The sequence below is a fragment of the Podarcis bocagei genome (assembly GCF_964188305.1).
Source record: "Podarcis bocagei genome assembly, chromosome: 3".
In the NCBI taxonomy this organism is placed as follows: Eukaryota; Metazoa; Chordata; class Lepidosauria; order Squamata; family Lacertidae; genus Podarcis; species Podarcis bocagei.
The window spans coordinates 62,499,342-62,513,725 of record NC_138127.1 but is presented as its reverse complement, the minus strand read 5'-3'; the positions used below and the strand labels follow the sequence as shown (position 1 = coordinate 62,513,725).

General features: G+C 43.8%; 1 protein-coding gene across 1 annotated transcript in view; it reads left to right on the top strand.

Annotated features, from left to right (window-relative positions):
- PCNX2 (pecanex 2) overlaps positions 1–14,384 on the top strand; it is a 120,803-nt gene that overhangs the window by 87,328 nt on the left and 19,091 nt on the right. Inside the window, exons 24-27 of the mRNA XM_081186251.1 lie at positions 3,838–3,896; positions 8,116–8,331; positions 10,237–10,490; positions 14,049–14,282. Of these exons, the coding sequence (XP_081042377.1) occupies positions 3,838–3,896; positions 8,116–8,331; positions 10,237–10,490; positions 14,049–14,282 (763 nt within the window). The remainder of the gene's footprint in view (positions 1–3,837; positions 3,897–8,115; positions 8,332–10,236; positions 10,491–14,048; positions 14,283–14,384) is intronic.

Sequence of the window (14,384 nt, the reverse complement as noted above, 5' to 3'; positions counted from 1 at the left end):
TTGGGGCCAGTTCAGAGTACCTCTTTCCTGAATTGTCTTTCGGCTCTGTCTTCCTGAATTGCATGGATACATGGTACATCGGCCAGATGCACACATTCAACATAGGAAGCTGCCTTAAACTGAGTCAGGCCAATGGACCATTTTGCTCAGCATTGCCTACTCTATCTGGCAGCAGTGGCTGTCCAGGGTTTCTGGCAGGGGAACTTCCCAGCCTTACCTGGTGATTCCAGGGATCGCACCTGGGCCTTCCAAGCCCCATGCTTGACTCTTGTATACTCAGCACTGAAACCACATGGGGAGCCAGGTATCTGTACTGTCTGTACCATCTAGCCATGGAAATATGAAAACCTTTGCCATGCTTCTTCGTGGCTAACATCTTACCATGTGACGGCCAAAAGAAGTGTCATGCTACTACCACAATGACTCAGAAATCCAGGAAAGTAGAGGGCAATGGCAATCCTCACTGAGCAGCTACAACAGGGAGACCTTTTTCAGTTCAAGGGTCTGAAAGGGTATGCCAGGGCTGCATGCAAGTGGTGGGCAAGGCAAGAGGCAAAAATTGTCACAGCAATGGATACAACTCTTACCTTTGTACAGTAGGCATGCAAGTCAGACGTTTCTACAGACATTGAGCTCACAAAATTAGATGTCGCCCTGGTACTATAATTTAAACATGAAGCTTTAATATATGAGACGTACAGCTTCTGACAGGCCAAATGGCATGGCTCCATACTGATAATGCCACCCCTGTTGTGTGAACCAAAGGTACTGCATTTGAAGGCCTGGGCAAACACTCTGTGGCATCTGGTTCTTGCCTGGGCCCCCTTGTGAGGCACTACTTCTCTCCCTGCTGCACTCTGGCCTCTGCAGGTCCTGTGAGTCACCCCAGCCATTGAGAAGAAGTCCTGGTGACCAACTTCTAGCTGCTGGTGGGCACCTTCAGGGTCCCTGGACTCTCTTCCTAGGGTTATCTTTAAACTGGACTGGGACTGGACACCATTTGAAATAGAGGGCTGCCCTCTGCAAAGTGAGGCATGCGGCTGCCCTTCTCCTCCCTAGATAACCACAACTGTCTCCCATATTCTGTTGACTTAAATATCTGAATTTTGATCTGACATAGGACTAGATTTTTATTTCTTCCCATCTATTTGGAGTGGCCTAAATGAGCCTTGGGGAACAAGAATTACATTTTGGCTAGTGAAATAAAAACGGGATGCACGGTATCGCCGCAAGAAAACAAACATACTGATAAAATGATGTGATTACATACATGCTGAACCTTTTCCGATCAGCCTTCACGGGCATTTAAAGAGGAAGAGGAAGCAGTGAAGTCATTTTAACAATTTAGCGGAGTCTTTCAGAATTAGTTAGCTCCCTGCTGAAGAGACTCTCACAATTTTCACATGCTCCTCTGGGCAAGCTCCAGAGGACCTGCACTCGGTTTGTGTGGAATAAGGCCACTCAGGAAGAAATTCAATTACTGAGCTAATTATCACCCTGGCTGAGTGGTAAGAACAAAATTTAAAGTAAGAAGCCACTGGAGAAAAGCTCCCATTGCCCAGTAGTCTCAAAAGTTCATTTTTAAAAGAGATCCTAGCTGACAGCTGAAAGCCCAAGGGTGAATGTGCAGCTGAGTCTGGGATACAGGATATTAGAATTTTAATACTGTACAGATTCTTGGAGCTTTTATCAAGTTGCAGCATTTCAGCTGCCATAATTGTGTGGAGATTTTAAAGTCCAAAATAGACTTTGCGGATGTCCCTTGGCTAAATTACTTCTGATTTCCACAACTTTAGGAGTGAAATAGTTTCTCTGTACTTTGGTTTTGCAACAGCTGTGTCATTTTAAACAGTTTTGAGAAGGCTGGGGTTGTGGTTCTTAGTTAAAGAGGCAGATAAGAGCAACGTTCTAGGGTTATCTCATGTGTTATTCTAAAACTTTACAAAGCAGTTGTGTGAAACTCTTTGGGCCAACACAGATGAATCTGTCAGGAGGAAAAACATGCTGTTTCTAATGGGTTTGTGGTGGTATCTCTTTTGTTTCAGGAAAGCTACTCTATATATTGGATTTCCAATGATGTGGGAAGCAAGACTCTCAAATCTTTATAGACAGAAACTTCTGATTGGCCATACCAACATTTTAACTCCTCTCTCTATATAAGTGTAAAAGTTTATGAAGTGGTACAGCTCTCTAGATAATCCAGTACTGTTTATTTGGCAGCACATTCAAAATGCCCATGTCTTTTTCCTTCATGAATTGATGTGTCTTTATACGGAGGGTGTTTTAAAATATGATTTGTTTGGAGCAGATAGATATTTATTGTTTGAATATGGAAAGCTGGAAATACATTTATTTCAAACTAACCCATATTAAGTTATGAGGGATATTTTGAAGATGCAGGTGTCAACAGCATAATTGTGGTCAGTATGAGATCTACTGTTTTAGATGGTTCACTGCATGAAATGGCTCGCTTTCTGGAACTGCCATCTGAAAGAACAAGGAATTCAGTCAGCACAGAAAGCCAGCACTGTTGGTTGATGTTAAAAGAATTTGGGTTGTGTGCAAATGAAACACTGCACAATAATATTTTGTGTGGCCAAATGAAGCCAGATCAGGAATCAAAGTACCGTATTTTGCGCCCCATAAGACGCTCCGGCCCATAAGACGCACCTAGTTTTTTGGGGGGGAAATAAAGGAAAAAAATTATTTCCCCCCCAGGCGCGGGGCTGGGGCAGCCCGAGCTTCCCCCGACCCCAGCCCGCAAACAGGCAGCTCTCTGCAAGCCGTGGGAGCCCAGCGGTGGTTCCCGCTGCTTGCGGAGAGATCCGCGAAGCCTGCCGGCGCTGGGATCAGCGCGGGCAGGCTTCGGGATGCCTGCAACTCTCCCCAAGCAGCGGGAACGTTCCCGCTGCTTGCGGAGAGATCCGCGAAGCCTGCCCGCGCTGGGATCAGCGCGGGCAGGCTTCGGGATGCCTGCAACTCTCCCCAAGCAGCGGGAACGTTCCCGCTGCTTGCGGAGAGATCCGCGAAGCCTGCCGGCGCTGGGATCAGCGCGGGCAGGCTTCGGGATGCCTGCAACTCTCCCCAAGCAGCGGGAACGTTCCCGCTGCTTGCGGAGAGATCCGCGAAGCCTGCCGGCGCTGGGATCAGCGCGGGCAGGCTTCGGGATGCCTGCAACTCTCCCCAAGCAGCGGGAACGTTCCCGCTGCTTGCGGAGAGATCCGCGAAGCCTGCCCGCGCTGGGATCAGCGCGGGCAGGCTTCGGGATGCCTGCAACTCTCCCCAAGCAGCGGGAACGTTCCCGCTGCTTGCGGAGAGATCCGCGAAGCCTGCCCGCGCTGGGATCAGCGCGGGCAGGCTTCGGGATGCCTGCAACTCTCCCCAAGCAGCGGGAACGTTCCCGCTGCTTGCGGAGAGATCCGCGAAGCCTGCCCGCGCTGGGATCAGCGCGGGCAGGCTTCGGGATGCCTGCAACTCTCCCCAAGCAGCGGGAACGTTCCCGCTGCTTGCGGAGAGATCCACGAAGCCTGCCGGCGCTGGGATCAGCGCGCGCAGGCTTCGGGATGCCGGCAACTCTCCCCAAGCAGCGGGAACATTCCCGCTGCTTGGGGAGAGGTCCGCGAAGCCTGGAGAGCGAGAGGGGTCGGTGCGCACCTACCGCTCTCGCTCTCCAGGCTTCAGCGAAAGCCTGCATTCGCCCCATAAGACGCACCCACATTTCCCCTTCATTTTTGGAGGGGGAAAAGTGCGTCTTATAGGGCGAAAAATACGGTATCTCACTTGTACAGAATAGAAATAGAAGACAGGGATAATCTGTAGGTATCTGTTTATTTCCAGCACAAAACGAGTGGACCATTCCAACACGAGACTGGCACTTCAGATTGAAAAGGGTGCAGGTAGGGGACAGAATTTATTTTGCTCAAATTTATAATGACTGATTATTCAAAATACTAGATGTAATTGGGTTGGATCCAGGGAGACAACAGTAAATGAAATTCTGGCAGTGGTGCAAACTGTTGTGGAAGATCTGTCAGAAGACTTTGCACAACACGGACTGGGCACAAGCATCTTGAAATAATTGTGCAAAACCTTGTGCACTAAGGGAAACATTCAGTCCTGTTTTGTCACATTAGAAACTTGTTCCAAGTTGGAAAAAGCCTTTCTTCCTCTGAAGGAGACTGTCCACTTGCAGAAGGGAACCTCTGGATCCAACCCATTCTGTTTGTAGTTCAAAGCATAATAATATTCTAATGGAAAGGGTTATTTCAGATTTTGAAATATTCATGCTTTAAATAATATTTTTGATGAATTTGTTTTCATTAGATTTATTTATTTTATTTGTTATTATTTTATAAAAGGGTTATCAAGCTGCAAATGAGCCCATTCAAAGAAAACATTTTGGATGAGTATCTATAGTATCACAACCATCTATCAATTTTGCTGGTGCAGGGAAATCCTATACTGATGTTATCTCTGTGCAACACCCCCTCACACCAAAATCCAGCTTGTGCCTAATCTTGATGCCTAAGAGTACATCCTTATGAAGCTATAGGTGCTCAGGGAAGTGCAGTAACTCTAGAGCAGGGTTTCCCATACCTGGGTCTTTAACTGTTATTGGACTACAACTCCCATCATCCCTAGCTAGTAGGACCAGTGGTCAGAGATGATGGGAACTGTAGTCCAAAAACAGCTGGAGACCCAAATTTGGGAAATCCTGCTCTAGAGCAACCAGCAGCTAGATAGGCACATTTCAAGCTATGACTTGAACAGGAGGACAAATGCAAGAAGACAAGTCCCCCCAAAGAGGTGTTTTTGATGGAGGAAACTTGCTGAACCCAGTGAAGAAGCTGTAACAACCCCCTCATCTGCATGGCTATTAAAGACACAGGAGCCTTGTTGTCTTATGCTTCAGGTTATTATGGGCTGAATGACAATCTGGCACAGATGATCCCTTCATCACTGCTGTTCCATCCCCGCCCCCAGTAGTCGAATTTCAAGTGTGCCAATACAAAGGGAGGTGTTTTAAGAATCAGCACAGTTTTTGTGTGTGCCTCCTGCAGATTTTGTTTGTGATTCCTGTAGTCAGTTGTAGCTTTAGAATCCCTTTCTTTTCTTTTCTTTTCTGTGGCTAAGTCAGCCCAGCAGGCCTATAATCAGCCTTCAGCGGGGATGTGCTGTGAGGATGTGCTGGAAAATCAGCTAATCCAGATACCTAACATTGCCCTGCACTCTTAATTCATGTTTGATCTTCATCAGCATATTCAAAAGGGAACTTTGCTGAAAGTTTTTGACATCTACATTTCCAAGGACTTCAAGGACCTTGGGTAGCCTTTAAATAGAATATATCGGTGGGCACTGATGCATGGGAGAAAATGGAAGCCCTGCCCGAGCCAAACCATGTTAATTAGGCAGGAGAATTCAAGCTCACTGGCACTGTCAGTTAGACTGTGTGACACTGTTTTGGCACACATGGAAGATTTTGCTTCATTTCATTAATCATATTTAGTTTCTTGTTTTAATTTGCGTTTTAGCGCTCTGCATGCCACGAGTGCTTAGGTTTGCGAATTAGACTTCGTAATTCTCAAAGGACTGAACAGTCCAAAGTGTGGAGGAGAAGATGAGGAGTTGGACTTGGACCAGGGAAACCTAGGTTCAAAAGATTCCTGCTTGGCCAAGAAACAAACTAGGTTGTTACAAGAATAACATGTCATAACGTGGGGGTCATATGCAAATAATTAAACCAACAGTGCATTATTTGCCACCTGTTTCATCCACCTCCCTACTCAGGATGAGCCACACGCCTGTTGCTTTGATACCCCAAAGTCGCTTCTGCATTAACTCCCCAGTCCAACCAGTCATGATCAAAACAGGCCTACACAATCCCTTTAAGGTGCTTCCTTCTGTCTGAGGGACATATGCCGAGGAATAGAAAAACATTGGCAAACTTAGTGCGGCGTGTGAACACAGGTGTGGACATCAGACCAGATTTCATAGTTGGTGTTGGATATGGTGCAATCAATTTCATCCATTTGAAGAAAAAAACAACAACCCAAAATGGAAATAGCTTCATTAGGACCCACCAAAAATCACATAGTAGTCAACTAGCATTTGGATTTCACAAAATGCTTCCTTGGCCTTGTCTACAATTTACTGCAGATTTGGTTTCAACAGTGCCTTCTAACAGTGACAACTTTTTCTTCTCTCCTTCTGGCTCCTGTATCCGCCCACCTATTTTTAATGTTGAACCTGAAAAAGATTTCTGTGATACCCATAACCTAGCTCACTGTTGTGCAATTTCTGGTTGGTCTCAATAAAACTGCACAATACTGTTCCCATTTGAATTCAAGGTCTGTAATGTGACTTAGAGTTTTCTTCTAGCTTATTAAGGCAGTGTTGCCTCTGGTTGGTTATCTGTGACTAACAAAACTGAAATAGTAGAATCTGAAAGCCAGAACATCTATTTCTTTATTCATTGGCTTTTAACTGAAGCATTTATACTCTGGTGGGTGCATGAAGTGCATTACATTTACTTATTAACTTTATTTTTCACAAGGTGACATCAGGGTCAAGCATTCTCAGCTAATGTTACTTAAAGCAGGCAATTCATGAGAGAATCTGGAAGCTACAGTTGTTATAATGAGTCATAATGGCTGAGGTTCGAGATGCCAGTGTGTCCATTGGCTTTGTTGTAGATCACTCTGCACAACACACTCTAGCAAGGGGATAATTAAATAAATGTGGAGAGTACTAAGTGCTAAGTAAGACTGGGAGTCTTATTCCCCATTTGGTAAGACAGTGCTCCTCATACAGACTGTAAAGCACAATTATGAATGGGGCGCTTTTTCTCATCAGAGACACAACATTCAAAACTGAGCAACTGGGCTAAAATTATGGAGGGAAAGGCTCCTCATATTTACTTATCGTCTGCTCTTCCTTGAAAGTGCCCAGACTGCCTTACATGTGGTTCGCAGGCAGCTTATGGGACAGACCTGCAAACAGAGCAGTATCCTGTGCCTTCAGGCCATTTATTTATTTTATTTATATCCCACTTCTTTTTCTCCAAGGAGCTCCAGGTGGTGTACATGGTTTTTGCCTCTCCCGTTTATCCTCACAACAACGCTGTGAGGTAGGTTAGACTGAGAGGCAGGTACTGGCCAAATGTCACCCAGCAAGCCACTTGATTGAGCAGGTATTTGAACCCTGGTCTCCCAGGTCCTATTATTCCGGAACCTAAGAAATATCCGGCGGTAGAAGCACCTGTATGGTGACAATGATGAAGCTTTATTAAAGTTTTACCATATACAAGCTGCCAATGCATTTCAGCGTTATTTCACTCTAATAATACAAACTTAAACATAAACAATAAAAATGAGACATCAAAAGCAATTAAACATACATTCATAGACACAGTATACTACATACACAATAAGAAATATTGTGTATATCACCTCTATAAAACCCTGTCACACAGGAAGAGGTTTCATATCTAAATATCTGGAAATTAAGCTCCTCTTTTCTGTTTCATGGCACTCAAACCTCTGTACAATGAATATAAATCATTACATATTGCAATTTTAGACGTTATTATGATCTATAATTTTGTGGCTTGTATAACAACCGTGCATCCAAGCATTTCAAAAGAGGGCAGCCGTGATCACAATTGCTTGCATATTCAGTAAAACTAAAGCAAATGTCTGCATCTCTCATGCCCTGACTTCTCACTATTTTCATCCCCCCCCACAAGACCCTTTGCCAAAGTTTCTGACATTGTTGTTGTTATTATAATTATTCGAATTTCTATCTGGCCCTTCCTTCTAAAGGAGCTTAGGACAGCAAACAACCAAACAATAAAACAATACAAAATGAAATAAAAGTATATTTGAAACATTAAAAAAATACAACCCAAAACAAACTTTAAAAGGTGTTCAGTGATACATGTGGTAAAGTGGGCCCACATTTAATGATGCCGTGTGCTTCCAAGATGATCATCCTCATCTCCAAGGATGAGCTTCTGGTTGAGTAAGCAGTCAGAAAAACAGGACTCCTTTCTGAGTCTTCGACTGGGTGATTTGTTCCTCATCCCTTTTACATTCTTTTGTGTTGTTGTGATTTTAGGAAATGATGATAACAACCTCAACTCCATCTTTTATGAGCACCTGACAAGATCTCTGCAGGAGTCTCTTTGTGGAGATTTGATACTTGGGCGCTGGGGAAACTACAGCTCTGGGGACTGTTTTATTTTGACATCAGATTACTTGAATGCCTTTGTTCACTTGATTGAAATCGGAAATGGTCTTGTCACTTTCCAACTCAGGGGGCTAGAATTTCGAGGTAAGCACCTATGTAGCTCAAAGAATAAAGAGCTAGAAAGAGGAGAAAATTCATTTGCTATGTGCCCTTCTCATTAGTAAGCCATGTGCGCATTGCAAATCTGAGTAGTGGCGTAAAATTCTCTATCTGGGTTGTTGCTGCAACAAAATTATCTGGGCACTGTTTCTGGGAAGAAAAGATGGTGCCCCCCCACACCATTGGTTTAGTACCACCTGGTTTCTGTTCTGGCCATGCCCACTGCCAACATGTGACACACACACACCCAGGCAACAGATTGTCCCCATTTCATCTCCAGCCCTTAACTGCTTTCTTTATAAGTTTACCTGCTGCGGTACTCATGACAAGAGATCTTAGCAAGATGTTCCCAGTTCTCTGCTTGTTGGAAGAGTAATTTGTGGTATAGCAGTCAATCTTAATTGGTTGGAAAGAAAACAGTGTGAAGCTTAATGCTTTTTTGGTTCATGGAGGTCTGGGAAATTATATTTTGGTCTTGATGCACATGATACCTGCTGCTTTAGCCCCCAAAGCATAATTTGGAATTTAAATCAAAAAGCCAAACAGCAGACTTTTGCTTGCTAGCCTAAGTGCAGTTATGCATTGCTATCATAGAAGAATTAGAGACAGAATGTGAAACTATTTATTAGTAAGTGGAATAAAACAATGTGGACTTTCCCCCCACCAAGTGCACAATAGCCCAGTTTTAGTTAGTTAGTTAGTTAGTTAGTTAGTTAGTTAGTTAGTTTTGTTTTCTTTTAAAGGCCATAGGGTTATATCCAATGACACCTGTGCATCAGTGGAACAGACCTCCACTTGTGCACTGGGGATTTGGGGACTCTCCAGAGAAGATTTTAATGGTGCAGAGGGAAGATTCAGGGAAGAGGAGTTACTGCTGGAGTTCCATTGTGTGGAACTCCACACAACTCACGCAAAATAGGATTCTACTCCTATTTGGCCCACTGGTACATAATACTTCAGCAAAGCTCATGTTCCAGGCAGGCATTTCCAGGCCCTAGGGGAGCGAGCATCAGCCCCAGCAGACCAGAAGCAGGTACATGGCTGGGGACAAGGTCCTAAGTTCCTTCTCCCTTTTCCAAACTCATTCATAGGCTCTTCAATCCTGTCTAGCACACCTGCCTCTTGGCATTTCTGATTTCATTCCAGGCAGGCAAATCACTCGCAGAGCAGGTGAGAAGCGTGACATGAAGAAAGTGGGCATGGCCCAGAGATGTGCCAAGGGGTCGCATTCAGTCCCAAAGCTTGAAGTTCCTGTTCTAAACACTATGCTGTTCTGACTCTCATGTGTGACCAAAACGGCTGCAGTACCCCATGGCTTGCTGCTAATTGAATTCCATTGCTTACTTAGGTAGAGGGAAGTCTATAGTTAGCATGTTATTTATAACAAGTCTTGACTTTTATAGGCAAAGGACTCTTATATTTTGGGGGGGAGGGTGAGTCCTGTTGCTGAACATGTCCCACCTGGGTATAACAGGTCTATAAAAGCACAAAGAGCACTCTGGGTTTATCGTTTAGATATTCCTTCCGAAAGCAAAGACTCTGGCATGCACTTCTAAATCCCTATCATTCTACATTTAAGGTAAAGCATTTAGATATAATTAGGCTCCATATAATTTATGCCAGGCTGCCTAAAGCATAGAATTCAGCATATTTTACTTTATAAGGTGAAATCAACAGTCTGTACCTCACCGCTCTCTCTCGAGCACAGATTAATTGGCACATTTTATTCCATGCTGGAGCTCTCCCCTCCACCCCCTCCTTTTCCCACTTGCCATTTATTAAGTATTTGAAGGAGCACCAAGTATTAGCCACAAACAGTTTCATTCGCATTGATCTCACCAGTAACTGCCATTGTGTCCTTCTGCTTTTCAATTATTACTACACTCCAAGGGACATATTGCCAACAAAGGGAGGTGGAGGCTATAACAGAAGGAGATGAGGACAATGAAGGCTGCTGCTGCTGCAAACCTGGACGCCTGCCTCACTTGCTGTCGTGCAACGCAGCTTTTAACCTTCGGTGGCTGACCTGGGAAATAACACGGACTCAGTATATCCTGGAGGGCTATAGCATTATTGACAACAATGCTGCCACAATGCTCCAAGTGTTTGATCTGCGAAGAATACTCATCAGATATTACATCAAGGTAAAAGCGGTGTCTGTCAGTACCTCTGGGAAGAATGGCCTGTAATCTGGCAGCCCAAACCCTTGCGTGAATCAGAAGCAAATAAGTTTTGGGTGCATTGGCCACTGCATAACTGCGACATCATGAATCACAACACTGTGCTCACGGCTGGCCCACCCATGAGGCAAAGTGTGGCCATTTCCTCAGGTGGCAGAATCCACAGGGGCAGCAGGTCCCAGTGTAGAACTTTATCCACCCCACCCCCCTTGTTCTTGACATAGATCTTCATGGGGAGATGGCGTAGGAGGGGAGTGCCATTTTGTGGTTTGCCTCAGGTGGCAAAATGTCTTGGGCCGGCCCTGACTGTGCTACAACCTGTATAAGCAAAAAACCAACCAACACAACAACCTCAGAATATAAAAAAAATGTAAGTACAACCCTGCTGGATCAGACCGAAGGCCCATCTTGTCCAGAATTCTGTTCTGACAGGGGCCAACCAGATGTCTGGGGGAAGTCCACAAGCAGTCCTGAAGGCAAAAGCACTCTCCCCGCATGTGATTCCAGCAAACCAGTATTCACAGGTGCACTGCCTCTGATGTGGAGGCAGAACACAGCCGTTGATAACTGTACCCTCCATGAACTGGTCTAATCAACAGACCCATCCCCTCGCTCCCATACAGGTGCAACACTGTGATGAGAACAAAACATGGTTATTTTTTTTTCAAAACTGTGTCTAGTGAATGCAAAGGGCTTTCACTAAAACAGCACCCACACAGCAATGAGCAGGCATTGTCACTGACCTGCCTTGCCAACACTTCCATCAAGGTCAAATGTTGGGCAATGGGCAGCAAACACAGCAAATGCCAGGCTATCACATTAAGCTATTGATGAACGGGATGCTGACAGGCATCTACAACAGCCATTTTCAATAGGATCAGGCAACTAGTCACAGATTTAGCAAAAGTAATATTTGCAGATTAAGTCATCCCATTTTAGCTTTCAGTCATCATCTTTAAGAAAAGTGCTTGTGTTCCTTTCCTCTTAACCATGGAGAGAGTGGATGGAATTTATTGACTACTTTGATCAGTTGGTGATATTGACTAACAAAGATGGGCATCCAGCTGTGTTGGAGATGCGTTTCTTTATTTCATAAAATAAATCCTTGAGATAAATCACCCTTGTTGCAATGACTGCCAGAGAATGCATTGCTTCTTTCTCTACGCCTGATGAATATTGAATTTAGTAAATGGGAGGCCGAGACTAAAATGAGGGATGTTTACAGTAATATCCTATGCGCACTGGGGCATTGGCCAATGTGGGGAACAGGATGCTAGACTAGGTATTTGATCTGATCCAGCCAGAGCAGTTCTTACGATCTTAAGGACGGAGGTCTGAGAATAGCAGATACCAGACACTAAATGTAAGTAATAGCATGTGGTCTGAATATAATATGCACGATTCACTCAACAACTGACATTAGGCAACTGCCATCACTGTACCCTTTTAAGATGCTTACTGAAAACTTTTCTTTTCCGCTGGCCTATTCAAACACATGATTTGGTTGCAATTGTTTTTAAATGTGTTTTAAAAAAGTTTTGTGGTGTTTAATTGTTTTCAGATATTTGAACAGTTTTTAAATGTTTTGAATTTTATTTTGATTTTAATTGTATTTTTATTACCGATACAGGTATGTGTACTGGGTTCCTTTGGGAGGAAGGGTGGGATATAAATTAAATAAATAAACAAAGAATGGGAAGTAGCCATTTCTGCACCACCACTCCTCCCCAAATCATATGAAATGCCTTTACACGTGCATTCCGGAGTAATACTCCAGTTTTTACATGCAAGGCACTGGTGCATACAAACCCAAGACCAGGTCCTGTGCTCTACCTTATGGAAGAGTTTTTCTTGGCCATCAACCTCTGAACCGGCCCTAAATTAGGCTCTTGCCTTAGTCATTCTTCAAAAATGAGCCCATGAAGAAACCAAACATTCGGATCAACATCTGTAAATGCGCAGATTAGCTATTTTAGCTTTAACCTAATCCAGAGATCAACAAAGATTATAACATGTCTCGTTTTGGTCTTAAGAAGCCACACAGAGTACATTTTGTTATGGGGGGGGAGTACAAATGTTTTTAATAAATAACACTGATGCTGGCTGAGCTTTGCAAGGTGTTGTCTCAGCAAAGGACCAGAGTCATCCCAAGGCTGCCAAGGCGTTATCTTCCAGTGGCTCTAGCCTTTTGAGAAAGCTGTCTAAAACTGTTAAAGGGCCCATAGCTTATGCTACAGTGCACTAATCATCCTCAGACTATGAGGATGCAGGGAGAGCCAGGTCTTCAGGCTGGGATGCTGCAGAAGGGTCTTCTGAGGGCTCCCACCCCCCTCCAAGGTGGGGTGACTTGTGCATCATCTGACTCTGAGCCCTCCGCAGGATGACACTGGGAACCTGATGCAGGGTACATGACGGATACTGGAGTTAAGGATTAGACATCAGTATGATCTAAGACAAGTGGAAAGTTTTCACTATTCTGCTTTTATCATTCTGAAGTGTAAGAACATGTTTATGCACAAGCTGTATTTAAAATTAATCAAGGAGGCTGGAATACATTGAAGCAAAAGAGAAGGAGAATTAGAGGTTAAAGACCTAATACTAGAAATCAGGGATTTCTTTTGAGGAAAGCATGCTGCTATGTAAACATGCTGGAATAGCCGAATTAGCATCTAGCTTCAAAATATTTAATTTTACATTATCATATGCTTGAAGATTTCACATTTATCTTTTAAACAATGCTAGCAGTTGGCTTTTTGAATTGATTCTCTCTCTTTTTGTCCAACTTGCCATTCAATTGACAGCTGGGGGAGGTGGAGGAGACTATTTCTCCACATAAAAAGAATTTTTGCTCTCCTCTAATAAAGTGGGTCAGTTCCTATAGCCTTTCTGCATATATTTGAAATAATTTCCTGCCTGGTTACTGCCGGTTATTTATTCCCCCAGTGCCTACACATTCGCTTTTCAATTTATTCCTTAAAAAATATCTTTAAAGAATAAGTCTGCTGTGTGTGTGTGTGTGTGTATTTTGAGTTCCATTTTTATGGCTCTTCTTAAAAGGCTCTGTGCTTATCAGGCTCTGCACAAAAAAAACCTGTCCTTGGTTTGTATCCATCACTCTGTCTTGTTTCTGTGCACTAAGTAGGGCTTATTTTCCACATTTACTTGCTAATTTGAATATGCAACTGAGAGTGTGGCACCCATGAATTTTAAATAGGTAGAGTAATTGTGCTTGTTCTATTGTGGCCTCTTTACCTCCTAATTTTACTGTTGCTCTTTCCATTCATTTATTGTGCACACTTGAAATACAGTCTCATCATCCCCATTGTTTGCGATCCATCAAAGTCCCAGGGGCATGTAAGACTGAAGGGGTCACATAACTGCAATAAGATATTAGAGACTATCACTTTGTTCTCCTTAGATGGCTTGCCTCTCACCTTTGTAGTATTTAAATAACTTCTGGCTTCTCGTGTTATTAAAACAAGCAACATCTTCTTCTTTCCTTTTTCTTTTTTTTTTTTACAGAGCATTATATACTTTACTGCAAGCTCCCCCAAAATCCTACATTGGCTAAGAGATGAGTCGTTCCAAAAAACACTGCAGCCTTTCTCCAAGTGGCATTACATAGAGCGGGACCTTGCAATGTTCAATATTAACATTGACGATGACTATATCCCTTGCCTTCAAGGAATCACCAGGGCAAGTTTCTGCAGTGTTTACTTGGACTGGATTCAGTTCTGTGCTGCAAAAAGAATGGAGGTACATGTCGGTCTAATGTTGCTGATTTAATGGGGGGGGGAACGGGTTCTCTCCTTTACTTGTTCCAAATCAAAACAAGGAAGTTTATTGGAGCGCAAGCCA